This window comes from Schistocerca nitens, chromosome 10 (genome assembly GCF_023898315.1).
Source record: "Schistocerca nitens isolate TAMUIC-IGC-003100 chromosome 10, iqSchNite1.1, whole genome shotgun sequence".
NCBI classification, from domain to species: Eukaryota; Metazoa; Arthropoda; class Insecta; order Orthoptera; family Acrididae; genus Schistocerca; species Schistocerca nitens.
The window spans coordinates 1,882,688-1,903,540 of record NC_064623.1 but is presented as its reverse complement, the minus strand read 5'-3'; the positions used below and the strand labels follow the sequence as shown (position 1 = coordinate 1,903,540).

General features: G+C 44.8%; 1 protein-coding gene across 3 annotated transcripts in view; it reads left to right on the top strand.

The window, feature by feature from the left end:
• Nucleotides 1–20,853, top strand: part of LOC126210239 (zinc finger CCCH domain-containing protein 14) — a 238,337-nt gene that overhangs the window by 84,953 nt on the left and 132,531 nt on the right. For all 3 annotated transcript variants that reach the window (XM_049939427.1, XM_049939426.1, XM_049939428.1), the window contains one exon: nt 18,300–18,698. In XM_049939427.1, the coding sequence (XP_049795384.1) occupies nt 18,300–18,698 (399 nt within the window). The remainder of the gene's footprint in view (nt 1–18,299; nt 18,699–20,853) is intronic.

Here is a 20,853-nt window from a genome sequence, read left to right as displayed (position 1 = left end):
CGTCCGCATGTATCCCGTGCCACCCAACGTGCTCTAGAAGGAGTAAGTCAACTACCCTGGCCAGCAAGATCTCCGGATCTGTTCCCCATTGAGCATGTTTGGGACTGGATGAAGCGTCGTCTCACGCGGTCTGCACGTCCAGCACGAACGCTGGTCCAACTGAGGCGCCAGGTGGAAATGGCATGGCAAGCCATTCCACAGGACTACATCCAGCATCTCTACGATCGTCTCCATGGGAGACTAGCAGCCTGCATTGCTGCGAAAGGTGGATATACACTGTACTAGTGCCGACATTGTGCATGCTCTGTTGCCTGTGTCTATGTGCCTGTGGTTCTGTCAGTGTGATCATGTGATGTATCTGACCCCAGGAATGTGTCAATAAAGTTTCCCCTTCCTGGGACAATGAATTCACGGTGTTCTTATTTCAATTTCCAGGAGTGTGTGTGTATGTGTATATATATATATATATATATATATATATATATATATATATATATATATATATATATATATATTCCTCACCACTTACTTTTTACTTCAACAACAATAATAATAATAATACCCTTTTCTCATCTTATATTCCATTTACCTCTCTCCATATTACTATTTATCCTCTTATTAAACTAAAATTACATTCACTCATCTTATTCAGTCACTCACATCACTCATATCAACATTACTATTATCACATGCCTCCTAAAGAAAATAATTCTGTTCAGTTCTCTGCCTCCTCTAATGTGTATATGCCTCCTCTAATGTGTATATGCCTCAATAGCAACTCCTCGTATAACCAAATATCTTATTAGCTATTGGATGGTTCACATTGCTTTCTAGACTTACCTGCATTCATTAGATTGTAAGTATCTGTATAACTTAACTGTAGGCTCATCATAACTGTATATCATATTAATTATCTTCTTCTCATTAGCTAACATTTTACTGTATGTATTTTTTCAAATGTCTGTGTGGATGTAGACCTCTGGGTTTATGTGTTAATGGATATTCTAATGAATAACAGCCAGGGTGTGGAATATTTGCAATTCGGTATGGTCCAGAGTATAAGATCTGCCATTTCCTGTTTAAATGTTTCAGTTTTGTGGGTTTAGGGTGTGTTCTTAGTAAAACTAACTCATCAACTTGAAATGTGTGTGCTTTCCTGACACCTCTGTCATATTTCTGCTTTCTTTCCTTAGCTTTGTCACATAATGTTGTGTAAGCTTGTCTTACCTTTTCTTCTAAACTAACATGATTTGTTGTTGCTGTAAATTTAGGTAGAGGGTCTGTCCATTCATTTCTTTCTGTTTTATCCACAATTAATTCAGTTGGTGTGTATCCAGTAGAAATGTAAGTTAAATTGTTCACTATTTGTTCAAATGGTGCTAGGTATTCTACCCATTTTGTGTGCTTCTCTGGTGTGTGTGTTCTCATAAACTGTCCAAATTCTCGAAATGTTCTTTCTACTGGGTTTCCTGCTGCGTGAAATCTTGAAATTAAAATATGTTTAACATTCTGTTCTTCAATAAATGTCTTCCATTTTAAACTGGTAAAATATGCTGCATTATCCGTGATCATAACTTCAGGTTTTCCTATTCTTACAAAATAATCTGTTAATAGACGTCTGGTAATAGCAGTGGTAGAAACTGAACGTAAAGCATATAATTTTAAATACTTTGTGAAAACATCTAACACAGCAAGGATGTATTTCATTCCTCCACGTGCTTGTGGACAGGGTCCTGCAATATCTAAAGAAATTAGCTGTAATGGCCTCTTAGGTATGATTGGGTGCAATTCATTCATGCTTGTGCGATTAGAATATTTGGCTTTCTGACATATGATGCATTTCCTAATATTACTCAATACTCTTCGCCTTAAATTTGGAAAATAGCAATATTGTATAATCTTATCTGTACATTTGGTTACACCATAGTGTCCCCAAGTTCTGTGTGTAAATAAAATAAAATCATCAACATGAGCTTCAGGTAAGCAAACACACCAATGCTGTGATTCAGGGTTTCGTCGGTGAAATAATACTTCTTTGTGTAACGTGTAACATTTTTCAAGATGTGGGTCTGTTCCTGCACGTAATTTATTCTTTATCTGGATCCACCTGGGATCATTGTCCTGCAATATGGCTAATTTCCTGCACATGTTTTTGTAGTAAGGTGCAAATGTACCGTCATACATGAGTAAAATTTTAAAATCTGATGTTTGTCCTGTCACGGTCGCCAATTGTAGTGTTACCTTTTATTTTATCTCCTCCTCATTAGCTATTGAGACAACATCGCTTTGTTATGTAATTTTAATTTTCACCAAAAGCACATTCAACACATCACGGAAAAATACACGTCTTTCGTATCAAGACAAGAGAGAGATCTCCATTAGTTCTTAAAAAACAAAAAACTATGCAAAAGTAAAAAAAAAAAATAAAATAAAAACAATTATTTATAAAATCGGTCGCTGGCGCAGCGCTCTTCTGCGTGCGCGATCATAAATTATAACTTTGCGGAAGTCAAAGTAGCATTACAACTTGTATACCAAATCGGTTCCTTTCGCAGTAAGCTGATGCATTAGCTCCATACTTAACAATTGTACACAACCGTTCGCTCGACGAAAGATCCGTACCCAAAGACTGGAGAGTTGCACAGGTCACACCAATATTCAAGAAAGGTAGTAGGAATAATCTACTAAATTACAGGCCCATATCATTAACGTCGATATGTAGCAGGATTTTAGAACATATATTGTGTTCGAACATTATGAATTACCTTGAAGAAAGTGGACTATTGACACACACATGAACATCGTTCCTGTGAAACACAACTAGTTCTTTATTCTCATGAAGTGTTGAGTGCTATTGACAAGGGATTTCAGATTGATTCCATATTTCTGAATTTCCGAAAGGCTTTTGACACTGTACCACACAAGCGGCTCATAGTGAAATTGCCTGCTTATGGAATATCGTCTCAGTTATGTGACTGGATTTGTGATTTCCTGTCAGAGCTCACAGTTTGTAGTAATTGACGGAAAGTCATCGAGTAAAACAGAAGTGATTTCTGGCATTCCCCAAGGTAGTGTTATAGGCCCTTTGCTGTTCCTCATCTATATAAACGATTTGGGAGACAATCTGAGCAGCCGTCTTAGGTTGTTTGCAGATGACGCTGTCATTTATCGACTAATCAACACGAGAAGTGGCAGTTGACCCTAAATAACGAAAAGTGTGAGGTCATCCACATGAGTGCTAAAAGGAACTTACACGATAAATCAGTCTAATCTAAAAGCCGTAAATTCAACCAAATACCTAGGTATTACAATTATGAACAACTTAAATTGGGAGGAACACACAGAAAATGTTGTGGGGAAGGCTAACCAAAGACTAAGTTTTATTGGCAAGATACTTAGAAAATGTAACAGATCTGCTAAGGAGACTGCCTACACTATGCTTGTCCGTCCTCTTTTAGAATACTGCTGTGCGCTGTGGGATCCTTACCAGATAGGACTGATGGAGTACATCAAAAAAGTGCAAAGGAGGGCAGCACGTTTTGTATTATCGCAAAAAATGGGAGAGAGAGCCACAGAAATGATACAGGACTTGCTCTGGACATCATTAAAAGAAAGGTGTTTTTCATTGCGACAGAATCTTCTCGTGAAATTCCAATCGCCTACTTCCTCCTCCGAATGCGAAAATATTTTGTTGACACCAACTTACATAGGGAGGAATAATTACCACAATAAAATAAGGGAAATCAGTGCTTGTACAGAAAGATATAGTTGTTCATTCTTTCCGCGCACTGTATGAGAGTGGAACAATAGAGAATTGTGAAGGTGTTTCAATGAACCGTCTGCCAGGCACTTAAATGTGATTTGCAGAGTATCAATGTAGATGTGAACTGACATATGGCCAGGAGAGCGGTGTGCTGACCACATGCCCCTCCATATGCGCATCCAGTGACGCCTGTGGGCTGAGGATGACACGGCGGCCGGTCGGTACCGTTGGCCTTCGTGACCTGTTCTGGTGGAGTTTTGTTTAGTTTTAGGTAAATGTAATAGGTCTGTGAGGCAGGGTTTGCAAGCTATGAGTGGATGTGCGATAGGCTGTTCCAGAGGTGGTGGATACTGGTAGTATTCCAGGGCAGGAGTAGATGGTGTACAAGTTGCAGAGTTTTTTCTGGTGGCATTGCACATCCAGCTATAGTTCCTGGAAGGCAAGAGTTTCATTGTGATAAAAGGGACACAGGAATTGGGGACTGCAGAGCAGGAGAATTTTAGGGATGGAGAGAAGGTATAGCAAGGAGGCTTGGGCACGATTTACTTGGTTTTGCAGGACTAGGTTGACAAGGGCTAAGAACTGGTGAATCTGAACAGATGGAGGTCATTGTGGAAGGAGGGGTTGCAGCCAGGTAAGGGTAATTTGACGGTAAGGCCATTTGGGGAGATTCCATGGGCCTGGTCGCCATGACCAGCTGTATCCTCACCCACAATTACTTCACTTCCCAGGCCACCATACTGTGCTATTCATTGTCTGTCTAGTGGAATCCTTGCTAAGCACCTACAATCCCAAAACCCTCACCTAGTTCAGATTCACTGATGACACCTCTGTGATCTGGATCGAGGATGAGGACATCCTATCCATATTCTTCCAGAACCTCGACACATTCTCCCCCATTCGTTTCATCTGATCCTCCTCGAGCCAAGAAGCTGTGTTCCTTGATGTTAATCTCCACCTCAGAGATAGCTACATCAGTAACTCTACCCATATCAAACTTAACAACCACCAGCAATACATCCATTTTGACAGATGGCACCTATCCCAGACCAAGAAGTCCTTTCCATACATGTAAGTCTGCTGGCTTTCGTGGTCATTGTCACTAAAGTTAAAATCTTCTGAGTTGTTAGGCTGTGTCATATTTCCTCTAAAATAATCAATGTTCGACCTCCCTGCTGGGATCTTGTTTAGGATTTTCCAGGTGCAATACTGCTAGTATTGTACAACGGAAGATCCTGAAGAAGATCCCAGCAGAGGAGTCAAAGTGTTGATTATTTTAGAGGAAATAGGATGTGGCCTAACAACCCAGAAGATTTTAACTTTCTTTCCATACAACCTAGCCAGCCGTACCCAATCACATCTCTCGTGACAAACAACCCTCCATAAATATACCGAGGGTCTCACTAAGGGCATCACAGACCGAAATTACCCCAACCTTCTACAGAAATAGACCTCCCGTGTCTTATCTTTCTAGTCACCCGTCATCTCCTAAAGCCCCGCCATCCGGCAACAGAGCAGCAATCTCCCTCGTGACACAGTACTGCACGAGAATCGAGCAACTGAATCACATTTTCTTGTCGTGCCCTGAAACGAGGAATGTCCTACCCACACCCCTCTCACAGAGGTATTCCATCACCCACTGAACCTACACAACATCCTCGTTCATCCGTACTCCACCTCTGCTCCTGACCCCTCGCTTCGTGCCTCGTATCCCTGTAATAGACATAGATGAAGACTTTTCCCACACATCCTCCCACCACCACCTACTTCAGTCCAGTCACAAGCAGTCAAAGGCAGGGCTACCTGTGAAAGCAGTCACGTGATCTACATGCTGAGTGGCCACCATTGTGCCGCACTGTACACGTGCGTGACAATCGACAAGGTGTCTGTCCGTACGAATGGCCGTTGGCAGACGGTGACCAAAAAACACCTGAATCACCCAGTTGCTGAGTACACTGCTTCACAGCCTGCACCATCTGGATCCTTTCTACTGACAACAACTTGTGTGCAGTTGCTCGCAGTCCGGCCTTGGCAGCCAGAGACAGTGGTCGTGTGCACGAGTAGTGAGTGCGTGCTTGCGTGCGTGTGATGTCTACTTCAGAAGAAAGCATTTTGGCCAAAAACCTACTTGTTTAGCAGTATCTTTGTTGTGCCTGGCTGCAACTCAACTTCTTCACTATATGGTGAGTAGCACTCACTACTTTTCATAACGTTGTCATAAGTAAAGGTTTGTTCGTAAATAAATAAGCCGGCATTGTTGCGCCAGTGTGCTCGCGTTCAGTGACAACTAATTGTCGTAAAATATTCTTTTTGATAGTAGTGTCAGCTAACACGTGTGATTGACCACTTTTAAATTAGCACAGTTTTGTATCATCAATTACAATTGTGTTTAAATAAAGTTATTGGCAAAATAGTAGCATATTCCTTAAATAAATGCCCAAGTATGACAAGGTAATTATGCTGCATTCAGTTGCTGTTTGTTGTTAAGGATACAGTTTTCTGATAGACTTTTACATAATGAAAAACATTCAATACTTATAAATTAGATACGGATGAGTAGCTTGCTGGGGCGATAGGGGTGTAGTGCGATGCTGCCGTCTGAGATATCGCTTGTTGAAATCGCGTGAAGTGTTTAAAAATGGTTAAATCTGAGGTTTGTGGTGAAAATGTGTAGTCAGTGTAAAGTATTGATTTCCATAGTTTTTAAGACATCGATGAAAATATTACGGTTTTATTGGATGCCTCATTTTTTTCTGAGATTGCTAATGCATTCAGATTTGCTTTATTGCATAGCAGTGATTTATTACAGATTTTCTGAGAGCTATCAGAAGCCATATTCCGGACTGTTTCACACACTGCCATTTCCTGTGCATTTCCGCACGGAGGCTGTGCGAGTGACTGCCGTCTCGTTTCCCAGCTCGGGGATTTACCCATTTCTGCCTACCTACCAGACACTCCCATACTCGGGCCAAGTGGCAGTGTTTGCTCCAGTCGGCTCAGTCACACCATACTCGGGACCCTCAGGCTGCTCACTTTTGTTCGGCAGTGCAATAAATTCACATCACCTCCTCCTGAATTTAGGCCGCCGAATAACTTACCTATGTATTGGCTGTCAGTTTGGGCACTGATGGTGTTACGGAATGGAGTAGTGAAGTGTTTTTCTTGTCAGATTAATGTTTTATGTAGCTGCTGGCTCACTCCTCGTATTACCGTTTAATCTTAAGATGCCTGAAGAGTCTTTCGCAAAATGTTATCTTATCAATTTAGATAATATCCGTACTGTACACTTTTGTAGCATTGATGTTCTTTCCACCTTAGGGGCAGCGACCCACAAAACTGTGCCGTGGGTCGGAACTGAGTGGAGGTATGCTAGAAATCTTGCTTGCAGGTCAACACTGTGATAGAGCTTCCCAAGCGCAAAGTGGGTAGGACTGAGATTTTCCGTTAACTTATCTATGTGCAGGTGCCATCTCAGTGGACTCCCAGGTACTTCGCACTCAGAGCCTCCCTCATCCAGTGTGTCCATTGCTTTCAGCTGTGAATCAGGATCTTTCCACAGAGTGTCTGAATTGCAGGTGCAGGTGGCATCACTGAGCTTAATCACCCAGCATTCACTAGCCAGGGAGTTCTGTAATCTGAAGGCCATTTCAAAACTTACATACAGAATACTTGCCTCTCCATTAAAGGGCGGGAAATCTTTCTCATAAACCTTATGGCAGTGGTGTGAGCCCACCAGATTGTTTGTTTCCAAAACTTGAGAAACCACTATGAGGAAAACTTTTTTCACTTGACAAAACACTTGCCTGCTACTATTGAGAAGAATGGAGATTACCTGAAGACTTGCTCTGCTTTGTGTAGTAATTTTTTTGAACCACAGTTTTACAGTGTTTACTTAATTTTTGGAATAACGTTCACTTTTCAGACATTCCCCTCTCTCGAATGCTTCCTAGCAGAAGGACCTTCTCCATCTTTTTAATCTCTCGTATTACAACTGATCCCAGCTGGAACCCCCTCAGGGGGCTCAGCATTTAGTTGCTGGGTACGGTGACCACGGGGTCCCTGAGCTGGAGACTGGGAAGTGCCACCAGTCCTCAATACCCTAAGCTCTGAGCATCTTCAACAACCACCATAAGGCGTGATGGTGGAACGTTGTACGGTACAGAGCCCGGGGATCTTGGCTTAACTGCCTGGGTCGCGAGGTTGGTATAAACCTCTATTAAAAAAAAAAAAAAAAAAAAAAAAAAAAAAAAAAAAAAAAAAAAAAAAAAAAACCTCAATCTCAAGGTGTGCTGCACGCCGAGGAGACGCATGGCTGTTGAGGAAGATCAGTTGCTAGCGGGTGACCTCTGGGGAACCTGCCGCCCCCGGTTGTAATAGGCTTACCCAGGCAAGTGGGGCTCTGTCTGGGTGGACATTCCTTCCCCTAGCTGCTCGTGGGATCACCGTGAAACGAAATACGAATAGTGCGCAAGCACGAGTCTCTAAGAAAGGAAAGTTCAATGCTTTACAGTATGACCCCCAATCGTTCTCTTCCCTGCCCACACCAGGGGAGGGATGGCAGTCTAAATTACCTGGTGAGACGTATTCTCCTCGATTTCTGGTTTGCAGCCGAACAGATGGGGACTCATTTCTGACCACAAAGCCTCTGTTTTTTGTGGAAAATTTAGAGGACAAGCTCGGAGAAGTTGAGGGCATGTCTCAAATGAGGTCTGGAGCAGTCCTCATACAGACAGCATCCCCAGCACAGTCACGGGCATTGCTTGCTTGTGACAAGCTCGATGATGTTGCAGTCTCCATTACGCCTCATAAGAGCCTCAATACGGTTCAGGGACTTAATTTTCATCGTGACCTGTTGTTGCAGTCTGACGACGAGCTCTTTGCAAATCTGGAACGCCGCAGTGTCCACTTTGTACGACGTGTCTTCAGGGGACCTAAAGATAGTAGGGTCGCCACCGGCGCCTTCATCTTGGCTTTCGAGGGAGACACCCTGCCTGAGAAGGTCGAGGTGTTGATATATCGATGTGATGTTAAGCCTTACGTCCCTTCTCCCGTGCGCTGCTTTAAGTGCTGGAGGTTTGGGCACATGTCATCGAGATGTGACACCAACCCTACCTGTCGGGATTGTGGACGTGCCTCCCACCCCGACGTCCCGTGTTCACTGCCCCCTGTTTGTGTCAACTGCGGACAGAAACATTCGCCTTGCTCGTCAGACTGCGCGGTTTATCAAAGAGAACGGAAGATTATGGAGTATAAGACCTTGGACAGGCTCACTTACACAGAGGCTAAACGCAAGTACGACCGACTTCACCCTGTGCCCATTTCATCGACGTCTGCTGCAGCAGCTTCGATGTCGCCATCCCTGGCGACGAGCCCCCGAGCTCAGCTGCTTTTTGTGTGCCCTCCAGCCCGGCCATCTATTCCTGCCCCCCAGGTAGTTGGGGGAACACCCTCTTCCGTTGCTCCCCTGTTATCAACATTGGTAGTAACAACCCCTCCTTCTTTGGGGACTTCAGTTCCCACCTCTGCGCTGGACAAGTGCCCGCCCCCTGCAGCTCCCCTCGCACGGAAGGGATCGCTTGGTGCCCTCCCTTCCACGGTTACTGCCCCTCCAGATGTCAGCCAGTGGCTGAAAAAGCCACCACCTGAGGGCCGTAAGGCTTCCAGGTGTTCCTTGGTCCATGAGACTGGGTCGGAAAAGCCCACCCAGCCTGATAAACTGAAGGACAAACGGGACCCTACAAAAAAGAAGTAACAGCAAAAGGAGGACATAAGAGACAGAAAAGGAGTTCACCACTGCACCTGAAGATGATGTGGAGCATCTAGCGTCCCCTCAGGAGCTAGATGTTGCTCGACCCGCAGCTCCTATGGGGTGGCGGCGAGCACGTCTAGGGCGTAACCCCCCCCCCCTCCCCTCCCTCAGGTTCTTTCATGTCTTCACAGTCGGATACCATTATCCTTCAGTGGAATTTCCGTGGTTTTTTTCCACCACCTTGCTTAGTTGAATCAGCTTTTGTGCCTCTTCCCTGCCACTTGTCTGGCCCTACAGGAAACCTGGTTTCCTGTTCGGCGGACCCCCTCTCTCTGTGGCTACTGGGGTTACTATAAGAACTGCGTAGAATACGACAGGATGTCTGGCGGTGTCTCTGTTTATGTTCTTGCCACTGTTCCTAGTGCCCCAGTGCCACTTCACACGGCTCTCGAGGCTGTGGCTGTTAGAATTCGGGCAGGAATGGAGCTTACCATCTGTTCCCTCTACCTTTCTCCGGATGAGGTTGTCCCTCTTGCTGACATAGCTGCCTTGTTCGCCCAATTCCCCCCACCATTCCTCCTTTTGTGCAACTATAATGCCCTCCACCCTTTATGGGGTCGCGCCCAGATCTCGGGCCAGGGTAGGAACGTTGAGGCTCTCTTGGCACAGCAGGACATTTGCCTCCTTAACACTGGTGCTCCCACATAATTTTAGCTCTACTCATGGCACATACTCGGCCATTGACCTCTCTCTTAGTAGCCCACGTCTTCTTCCATACCTCAGTTGGAGGGTCCACGACGACCTCTGTGGTAGCGACCACTTTCCTATCCTGGTTTCTCTTCTTCAGTCCCAACGCCGAGACCAGCTGCCGTGATGGTCCGTTCATGGAGCTGATTGGGCAGCCTACACCTCAGCTACTATGGCCATAGCTCCGTTTCCTGGTGACATTGATTTGGCAGTGAACGAGGTCACTATGGCCATTGTTTCTGCTGCCGAGGCAACTGTCCCCTGCTCTTCAAGTACCCTAAGGCGTAAATCAGTCCCAAGTCAGTCCCTTGGTGGACACCAGAGATTGCAGAAGCTATCCGGGACCGCCGGCGAGCCCTGCAACAACACTGGCATCATCCTTCCCTAGAGAATTTGGTTGCCTTTAAACGGCTGCGGGCCTGGGCTTGGTGGTTCGTCTGGCGGAGTAAACAGGACTGCTGGGAACGATATGTTGCCACCATAGGTTCTCGCACCTCCCCATCTCAGGTGTGGTTGCAGGTTTGGCGCATTTTTGCCTTTTGCCCTCATGCGTCTGTCCCTTGCCTTTCTCTTCAGGGTACACTTTGTACTGACCCAATCGCCATCGCCGAACATCTGGCAGAGTACTTCACTCGTATTTCCGCGACAGCAGGCTACAGTGCAGAATTCCGCACCATTAAAGAGCAGGCTGAGCATACGCAGTTGTCATTTTGCACGCACCTTTGGGAATGATACAACGCCCCGTTTAGTGAATGGGAATTCCAAAGTGCCCTTAAAGCTTGCCCCGATACCTCTCCAGGTCCAGACCGAATTCACAACCAGTTTCTTCACCATCTCTTGGCGCACTGTCAGGGTGAATTACTCGCCCCGTTTAACCTCATTTGGATGGAGGGCGTTTTCCCAACTCGTTGGCAGAATAGCGTTCCATCCCGGTGCTGAAACCTGGTGCAGATCCGCCAGTGGTTGATAGCTATCGCCCTATCAGCCTTACCAACGTTATGTGCAAACTCCTGGAGCGGATGGTGAGTCGGCGGATCCTCAAAGCTCGGGGCCTCCTAGCCCAGCAACAGGGCCGCTCAGCGATCGACAATTTGGTCTGACTAGAGTTGGCTATTCGTACAGCTTTTACTCGGCGAGAACATCTAGTTGCTGTTTTCTTTGAGCTTCGGAAGGCGTACGATACCACCTGGTGCCATCATATCCTTGCTATGCTGCACGAATGGGGCTTACGGGGTCCACTTCCAATTTTTCTACGGAATTTTCTCTCCAATCGCTCCTTTCGGGTTAGAGTTGGTTCTTATTTTAGCTCTGTTCATATTCAGGAGAACAGTGTCCCGCAGGGCTCGGTTCTCAGTGTTCCCCTCTTTTTGGTGGCGATTAATAATCTTGCGGCTGCGGTGGGCTCATCGGTCTGTTCCTCTCTACTTGCCGATGACTTTTGTCTTTATTACAGTTCCCCAAGCATCAGTGTCGCTGAACGACGGCTGCAAGGAGCTATCCATAAGGCACATTTTTGGGCATCCAACCATGGTTTTCAGTTCTCTGTCTCTAAGACCTGAGTGATGCATTTCTGTCCTCGTCGAACGGTCCACCTCCATCCAGAGCTCTACCTTGCCAATGAACTCCTTCGTATTGAGGAGACACATCGCTTCCTTGGCATGCTGTTTGATGCTCAGCTCACTTGGACACCTCACCTTCGCGAGCTTAAACAACGGTGCTGGCGGCGCCTCAACATCCTTCTCTGCCTCAGCACACCGTTTGGGGGGGGGGCTGCACGAACAACCCTCCTACAGCTCTATAAGGCCTTAGTCTAGTCCCTTCTCGACTACGGGAGTGTGGTGTACGACTCAGCAGCACCTTCAACGTTGCAGATCCTCGACCTGATTCTCCATTGTGGCGTCAGACTGGCGACAGATGCCTTCCACACTAGTCCGGTGACTAGCCTTCTTGTAGAAGCTAGAATCCCTCCCCTACGATTCCGCCGCCAACAGTTGCTTGCATCATACATCGCCCGCGTCCATGCCTCGCCCGACCACCCAAACCGCAGGCTCCTCTTTCCATCTTCTGCACTCCCCTCCCCATGGCAATGGCCTAGGTCAGGTCTCCCGATTGCAGTCCGCTTTCGTTCCCTTCTCTCGTCACTAGAGTCCTTTCCCCCTCCTCCATCCTTCCAGCCCTCTTCTTCTACCCCTCCTTGGTCCCTCCCTTGCTTGCGGCTTTGTTTGGATTTGTCCTGCGACTCCAAGTCCTCTGTTCCACCTGCAAATCTTTGTCAACAATTCCTGGCTCTTCTTGCCTCGTTTCGCGATGCAGATGTAGTCTACACCGATGGTTCTGTGGTCGATGGACGCACTAGGTTTGCTTTCATCCACGGCGACTACGTTGAGCAGCATTCCCTGCCTTGTGGGAGCAGTGTTTTCACAGCGGAGCTGGTTGCTCTTTATCGTGCACTCGCTCACCTTTCCTCCTGTCGTGGGGAGTCATCTGTCATATGCAGTGACTCCCTGAGTGGATTGCAAGCACTCGACCAGTGTTTTTCTCAGGACCCTTTGGTGCGCGGCATTCGAGATGCTGTTTTTGCTCTCCCCAATTGCGGTTGTTGAGTGACGTTTGTGTGGACCCCGGGCCACATCGGCATTCCAGGAAATGAACGTGTCGATCGGTTGGCCAAGCAGGCCACCACTTCGCCACCCCTGGAGCTTGAGACCTCCGGTCAGCCCTACATCGCAAGTCCGCGATGTCTGGAGCTCTGAATGGTCTATCTTGAACACGCCAAATAAGCTCCACATGCTCAAGTCGTCCACGGCCATATGGAACTCATCCTTGAGGGGCATGCTTAGGGACTAAGATGTTCTCTGCCGTCTCTGAATTAGACATACGCAGTTGACACGCAGCTATCTCCTTTGTTGTGAGAATCTGCCCAAGTGTCGTCGTGATGCAGGGCTGACATCTTCTGATGGACTGCCCCCTTTTTGCCCCCTTGTGGCAGTCCTTTAATTTACCAGCTGCTCTTCCTTTAATTCTCGGTGACAATGCCTCTATAGCTGACTCAGTTTTACATTTTATCCGTGCAGCTGGGTTTTATCACTCGCTCTAGTGTGGGCACTCTCGCATGATTTCTCAGGCTACACCCACTCCAGTGACTTTTAATTGTGACGTGGATACGAAAATAGTGTCTTTTATGGTAACAAGTTATGTTGGTACCTCTATCAACTCTTTCCAGCTGGAGGTTCTTCGTTTGTAATTGAGTGATTGACCTTTTACCTGATCCATCAACCACTGTTTTACTCTATTTGCTCTGCTCCTTTTAAGTGTCCTCTATTTTGTGTTACTGCTGTGTTCATTTTAGCTCTGTACCCCTTGGTGTTCCCTCCTTCTGGGTGCAGAGGTTATGCTTTTATTGTATAGGCCTTTCAAGTATGTCTGTTTTTAACTGGGGATTGATGACCTTTATGTTTAGCCCCCATCAAACCCCAAAACCAACCAACCCAGCTGGAACTTGTTTCCATGTCATCTTAGGATATTCCTTAACTGCTCGAGTTGTCAGCAGACTCGCAGAATATCTTAAAATAAAACTTCAAAAGGAACAAAAAGATCCCACAGAGTGCCGACATTCTGAATATTTGTTTCGCAGAAATACAAGGCGGGTCTGCTTCTGTAGTCAAGATAGCTCCCACACCCTCGTGAGGCAGCTGTGCTGTTCCGTAGATTAAATCCGAAACTACTTTTACACTTTAGAAATGGACATTATGTAACATTGTAATCTGCTGTTTAAATTATTTTCTAATGTGTTAATGGTTCCTTGCATTAACTGCAAAATTCACATATACGAGGTGTGGCTAGAAAAAAACCGGACTAGTACTGGTGAAACAATAAAACGAATGCAATAAGGCTGAAAGTCGCGTGGCCTGTCACGTGACTCTCGCTCCGCCTACTGCTCGAGTTTCATCTGCCTCCTGCACTCAGTCCGCCCGTGGCGTCTGTTTTAAGTAGTTGACGTTTTGTCTGTGCGTCGGAAAATGAGTGTACAGAAAGAACAGCGTGTTAACATCAAATTTTGTTTCAAACTAGGAAAATCTGCAAGTGAAACATTTGTAATGTTACAAGTGTACGGTGATGATTGTTTATCGCGAACACAAGTGTTTGAGTGGTTTAAACGATTTAAAGATGGCCGCGAAGACACCAGTGATGACACTCGCACTGGCAGACCATTGTCAGCAAAAACTGACATCAAAGGGATTGTGCACATTGATTGGGTACCAGAGGGACAAACAGTGAATCAGCATTACTACATTAGCGTCCTGGCTACCCTACGTGAGCGAGTACAGAGAAAATGGAACGATTTGTGGAGAAAAAAGTCATGGATCCTTCACCAAGACAATGCCCCAGCTCACAGTGCGTTGTCAGTGAAGACGTTTTTGGCAAAACACAACATTCCCATCTTAGATCATCCACCCTACTCACCTGATTTGGCCCCCTGTGACCTTTTTCTTTTCCCTAAAGTCAAGTCAGCTTTGAAAGGAACTAGATTTGAGACTGTTGAAGCAGTAAAAGAAAAAGCGACGGAAGTAATGTATGGACTTAACCGAAAATGATCTGCAGCATTGCTATGAACAGTGGAAAATTCGTATGGAGCGGTGTAGAGACCGAGGAGGAGAGTACATTGAAGGAGATAACATGAAATTGTAAATAATTGTAAATAAATGTTTTTTCCAGCATCAGTCCAGTTTTTTTTCTAGCCGCACCTCGTAGATGTAGGGGAAAAAAAATGCAAAGTCTAAAATGTGATATTTATGACGCTTATAGAGAGACCATATGGCAAACAGATTTTGTATATTTATGAAATGTGAAGTTCAGAACTCGAATATCAATTGGCCAAAGAAATTTTATGCAACTTTCAAAAATTCTCAAAAAAATCTACTTTGATGTATTTTGACCATCTTTAATACCATAACAAGAGTTTGTTTTTTCGACAGCCCGTGTGGCTCTACGATAAAACGCTTGCCTGATATGTAGGTGGTTCACATTGGATTCCTACCCGTCCTTAAAAATTTAAACAGAGGTACCAATTATGCAATCATTTCTGTGAAGAGTAAAGTACATAAAGATGAAGAAAAATTATTATTATTATTATTATTATTATTATGTCAACAATCTCTAATGGCCATCTTTTACAAAAGATTGGTAATTAAGAACTTGTATTTCCAATGTAAACTGGGTTTTTGTGAGTGATATGTAATTAGAAATAAGCAGATGTGCAGTTTTCATAAAAAATACATTGATATACGTGTTAATTAGCGTAGATCTCACGAATTTTGTGTTTAAATGGTGACGGTGCAGTATTGACTCAAAACAGCAATTTCTACTCTCGAACGCTACCTTTTTTTAACCCCTCTTCATCAGGTGACCACTGTGCCACAGATGTATGCTGCCTGTCTAAAAATTGACCTTATGTTAGGTTATTAAATCTGCTCGGGAAATTTAAAAACTCGATTTTCTCAAGGATTTTTGCACATTGCATCTGATATTTGAGTTTTGAACTTAAGGTTCTATAAATACAAAAACATTAGAAATATCTGATTGTGTGTGGTACCCTCGTTAGCCATGCAGAGGTGGAGAGTGCACTTCAGCCACAAGTGTTAGGCTCGGTGGTAGACTCGGTGCCATTCTAGGAAACCAGCGGCTCGAACTGTCGGCTCCGGCAGTGAGATGTACACAGCAGTGCTACCCTCTGTGTGTATCTGTCAGAGTTACACTGTACAGCTTCCAATCTCATTAGAAATGTGATGCCCAAAATCCACTGAAATAAGTTATAGTATATGGGCCTATACACAGCTACTTGGGTATGGAAAGCCTACTTAAAAAATTTCGAGAATTGGTATTAAGTAAAAGACCTAGAGATATTCTACTGCACCCTTACGTGTTGCTCCTGTAGGGACTGTGGAGACGAGATTAGTTTTGAGATGGCAGTTGAAGAGACATTCGACAGTCGTTATTTCTGCACTCCTGTGTGATTACAGTGGGAAGAAAGTCTAATGTGTGGAACACTGCTAAGGGCTCTCTGCTATGCAGTGGTTTACAAAGGATGTAGATGTCACTTAGTAATTTCTGAAGATATAAATTTTGTCTGTAACAGATCAAAGTACGTGACCCAATTTTTTTTTTTTTTTTTCAGGAGGGGGCTACAGAACTCGGTCCATCTGTTGACTGGGATCTCCATTTGTTGCTACGAATCTGTCAGGGCAGATGTGACAGTGGTACATCATCGGCTGCTTTTCTTTCTGACTCTGGTGTTTTTGGTGGTGTGGATACCGAGACCTCCATACACTTTCCTTTTGTTATTGAGAATAACTGGGATGAGTTATTTGTAGATTGTTTTGTTGTAATATGGGACAGCAATAATGACTTCTGATAAACTGAACACAGTTGTCAAACTGTCTTGCCTTTGTAGCGCGTAGTATGTAGATTAAACCAGTCACTGTTCTATGTCGTGTCTGGTTAATCATTGTAACATAGGCTTTTTTTGTTGTGGCAAGATCTTTTCTCAAAATTTCAATCGCCGATTTTCTCTTCTGCTATCTAGTGTATTCTGCTGGTGGATATTGTTTTCGTGTGTGGGAACAGTGTCCGTACAACAATGATTGATGTACAACTTAATGAAGCTGTGAGAATTATTGCTGGTACTGTTAGGTCTACTCCCTTTCAGTGGTTATCTGTCCTAACTGATACTGCTCCGTAAGATCTTAACAGGAAAGCAGCTAAGCTAAAATCCCTCGACGAGATCACTTCTCGTAAGAAATCTCCCTCGTTCGGTGACCTAAGAGTTCCACCGACAATTCTGAAATCACAAAAATCACCCAGGGTCAATTCAGAAACTATCAGCTCTTTTGAAATGACCTCCGGCTGGTGATAACGCCAGAACGAATGTCGAATCGATAACTCACACCCGGTTTGAGATCCGACAAAGGTGGTCCAGGGATGCCAATTGAGACACTAAATCTGGTCGAGGCTGAACCACATTAGGAATGGTCGAGGGAGGTGTGGTTACATCTCGAAGAACTGTGGTCTCTGTTCATCTGCGGTGGTTGTCATATTTTGATAATTCCATTTGATCGCAGATACTTTTGTGTACTTACAAAATTAGACAGTAAATGAATAAAGTCCTTTGAATCCGAAAATATTGTGACAGTTCCTGCCTTTGTAGGGAGGAAGGACAGTTGTGGCAAAATAAGAGAAATGAGAAACCTTCTGAAAAGATTTAGGTGTTTATTTTTTCCACATGGTATTTCGCAGGGAAACAGTTGAGGAAGAGTTTGGAAGTGCTTCTGTGAACCATTTGCTGAGTACTTGAGTCTGAATTGTAGAGTAGTCACGTAAATGTAGATGTTTACAAATTAGGCAATCTGTGGCACAGATATCTTTTATGTTTAACAGAGCACCTGACACCGTTCTTGTCAGCACGAAAGTCTCGGCCAGTGCCATTGCCGTACCTCCACAAAATCAAATTGAATGAAATCTGATAAAGATATTATCAGATAACGAAATAATTCTCATATGACAAAATAATTCTCATATGACAGGATAAATACTCTCACCTAGAGAAAATAATGAGGAGCACTATCTATCCACTAAAAATGAGACATACACACGTGCCATCCTTAAGACTACACGGACGAGTGCAAAACTTCGACTCGATGCACTGAACCCGTGTCCCTCGTCTACGACCTCCAGTTATCTGCTAATGTAGACCCCTATCGTGGGCAGCAGATGGCTGTTGCAGCCAGACCACTCGTCGCCCAAATGCGTACGACCTGCCTCCGCACTGCTCCAATCGTTCGAGAGACTGTACGGATGAAAGTTTGATGAGTGACTCTTCTTCACACTGACTAATATTGAAACCTAAGCAGGAGCCACAGTTTCACCTCAGAGTGTGGACACTGAGGGTCTCTCCAGAATCGTCGGTTTGTCTGACACCTACATTTACTTTAATTTTGAAATTTTAATATTAGTGTCTAACCACATTCTCGGTTTCTGTTGCAGGACTGCAGGCCGTCAGTAAACTCGCAAGTGGTCCCGACGGGAGCTCGCGAATCGGTGGCGGAGAACCGCGACGTGGAGGGCGAGGTGGTGCCCGCGGTAGCACTGCCGTCAGTGGTTCGCGTCACACCGCGACCGCGGCTGCCCGCCTCCATGCAGGCGAACAAGAACCTCCTGCTCAAGGCAGTCGCAGAGGCCCAGCGCAGTGTCGCTGCGGCAGCAGCTTCGGTCGTCGCGTCTGCCTCTGGCACTGTCCCGTCCGCCGTCTCGACAGTGGCTGCACGGCACAGGGTAGAGGGGCGGCGAGTTGCAGTCCGACACAGAGTGGGATCTCACCAGGAAGAGGAGGAAGACGAGCTAGAACAGGAGGGAGAGGATAACTACAGGGACGAGGCATTCCAGGTGGGCATTGTTTATTTTGTGTCCTTATGTGTCTGGTTGACCACCTATGGTTGCGTTTTGATTGTACAGTACTTCTTTTTCTGCATTCACATAGATAACAGCAATAGTAATAATAATGGTCACAACGATGATGACGACAACGGTGCTCACAGAATACTGAGTGCGGAGTACTGCAAGACTGAGAAATTTCAGGACACTGTCTCAGAATAACACAGTTAACGATGTAGCTGATGTGGATACGGCCCCACACATTACATCAATGTGTGGCAACACTGCTGTAACAAACTGGCTAAGCACCTCTCCTTCATTTGGCTGTGCATGCCACCATCTTCAGATGAGAAAATGATTCGATGTAAGAACCCTAAAAATAGGCAGACCCTACGGGTTAGCGGCAGAGGAGCCAGAGGAGAGTTGTGCGACAGAGTGCCGAAGGCTCGTGTGTCCGATCGGACGTCCTGCACTGTGCGGCCTCCGCTGCACTCCTCGTGGTCTGCGGTTCCGTGCCACTGGGCTGCCTGCAGAATCCGACAAGCCTACGGCCGGGGTAGTAACCGCAGTCACTCTCACCTGTGAGAATGCCGCTCTGCCTACGGCCAGCTGCACTGGCAGCTCTGGTCGGCACCGTGTCGGGGACCTACCTCCCGCTGATGCGCGTGGCACTCGAAAATAGCCACCGCCGTTGCACTGGTACAGAGGTGCTACAGATCGGTGTCAGTCTCCACCTACCAGATGAGGGTGCACACTTGCATTTCCTGTAGTTTGACAGGTAATAGAGAGCTTCTCAAACCCCGTCCATTTTTCTGCACCTGTCATCATCTCTAAATAAATAAATAAATAAATAAAACACCTAGAGGACTGTAATATTGAAAGAGTATGGGGGCATCTTTGTCTTAAAAGAGGAAGAATGAAAACAATCAAGATCTGATAGTAACTGACAGGTAAAGTGTCTCAAACGGTAGAGAGTGCGGGTCACATAATATTTGTCTGTCGTGCCCCAGTGAAGGCCGATACCTCGGGAGGCACGATAATGTCTTGCTCGTACCTTCACTTGCAAATAAGTGGAGCTGTAGGAGTACCGGACCACTCCAGTAAGGGGTTACAGCCACAGAAGTTGCACCTGACACTTCCCTGTACGATCAACGGTTCCATACTGACAGAACAGTAGCAGCTGATAAGACTGTCATCTTACACTTATTTGTCCTCTCAGCATTCAGTCCAAGGTGGAGTCACTTCTAAAGAAATGTTCAGTACATGAAACGTAGGATTGTCATATGGAAACAAGTTTGTTTCTTAATTATGTGTGAAAAATGTGAAAATCTTCTAATTCTTAAACAAAACACACACACACACACACACACACACACAGCACTGTACTAGCACACCCACTGTGATTAACAAAATCATAAAATGTGTTAACCAGTCATTTATTATGGTATTGTGGTTTCAATTTAATGTTCATGAGCATGTGAGCAATGTTTTAGCATAGTATGCTTGTAAAGGTCTTCAGCAGTTGCTTAAACTGAATATTTTTGTGTATGATATAAATGATAAACATTGCAAGCTACTGCACCAGACACACATTCATTGTGTGCCCCCTTGTAGGATTACCCACCTCTTAGAGAACATTTGTTGGTTAGTTTGAAAATATTTGATTAATCTCTGAGACAAATAATGAACATTCTGTTTAATCAATAACATGCCAGCAGTTCTTAACAATTTTAATGTCTTCCTTTATGTGTGCTATCAACAAAAAATTGGTAACTTTTTGCAAAGGAAATATGCAAAATAAAATGATGAAACAAAATTTAATTGGTGAAATGTTCTGTTGTGGCTGTAAATGTTTAACGAAAAGCACTCCTTAGTATTTCTGTAATTTTGTATATTAATGGTAATATTAAAGAGTGATATTATTGATGCTAATAAAGAAAAAAACTACCCTTTATTTTCACATTGTGTGTGTGTGTGTGTGTGTGTGTGTGTGTGTGTGTGTGTGTGTGTGTGTGTGTGTGTGTGTGTGTGTGTGTCTCCAACCATCTGTCCGTCCAATGCACAGCCTCTATTTCATCCATAACTAAGAACTACCTTTCCACTTGGGACATAGAATGGTAAAAAAGACAGTCTGTGTGTGTTGTTTCATTTTACAGTCTAAACAGAT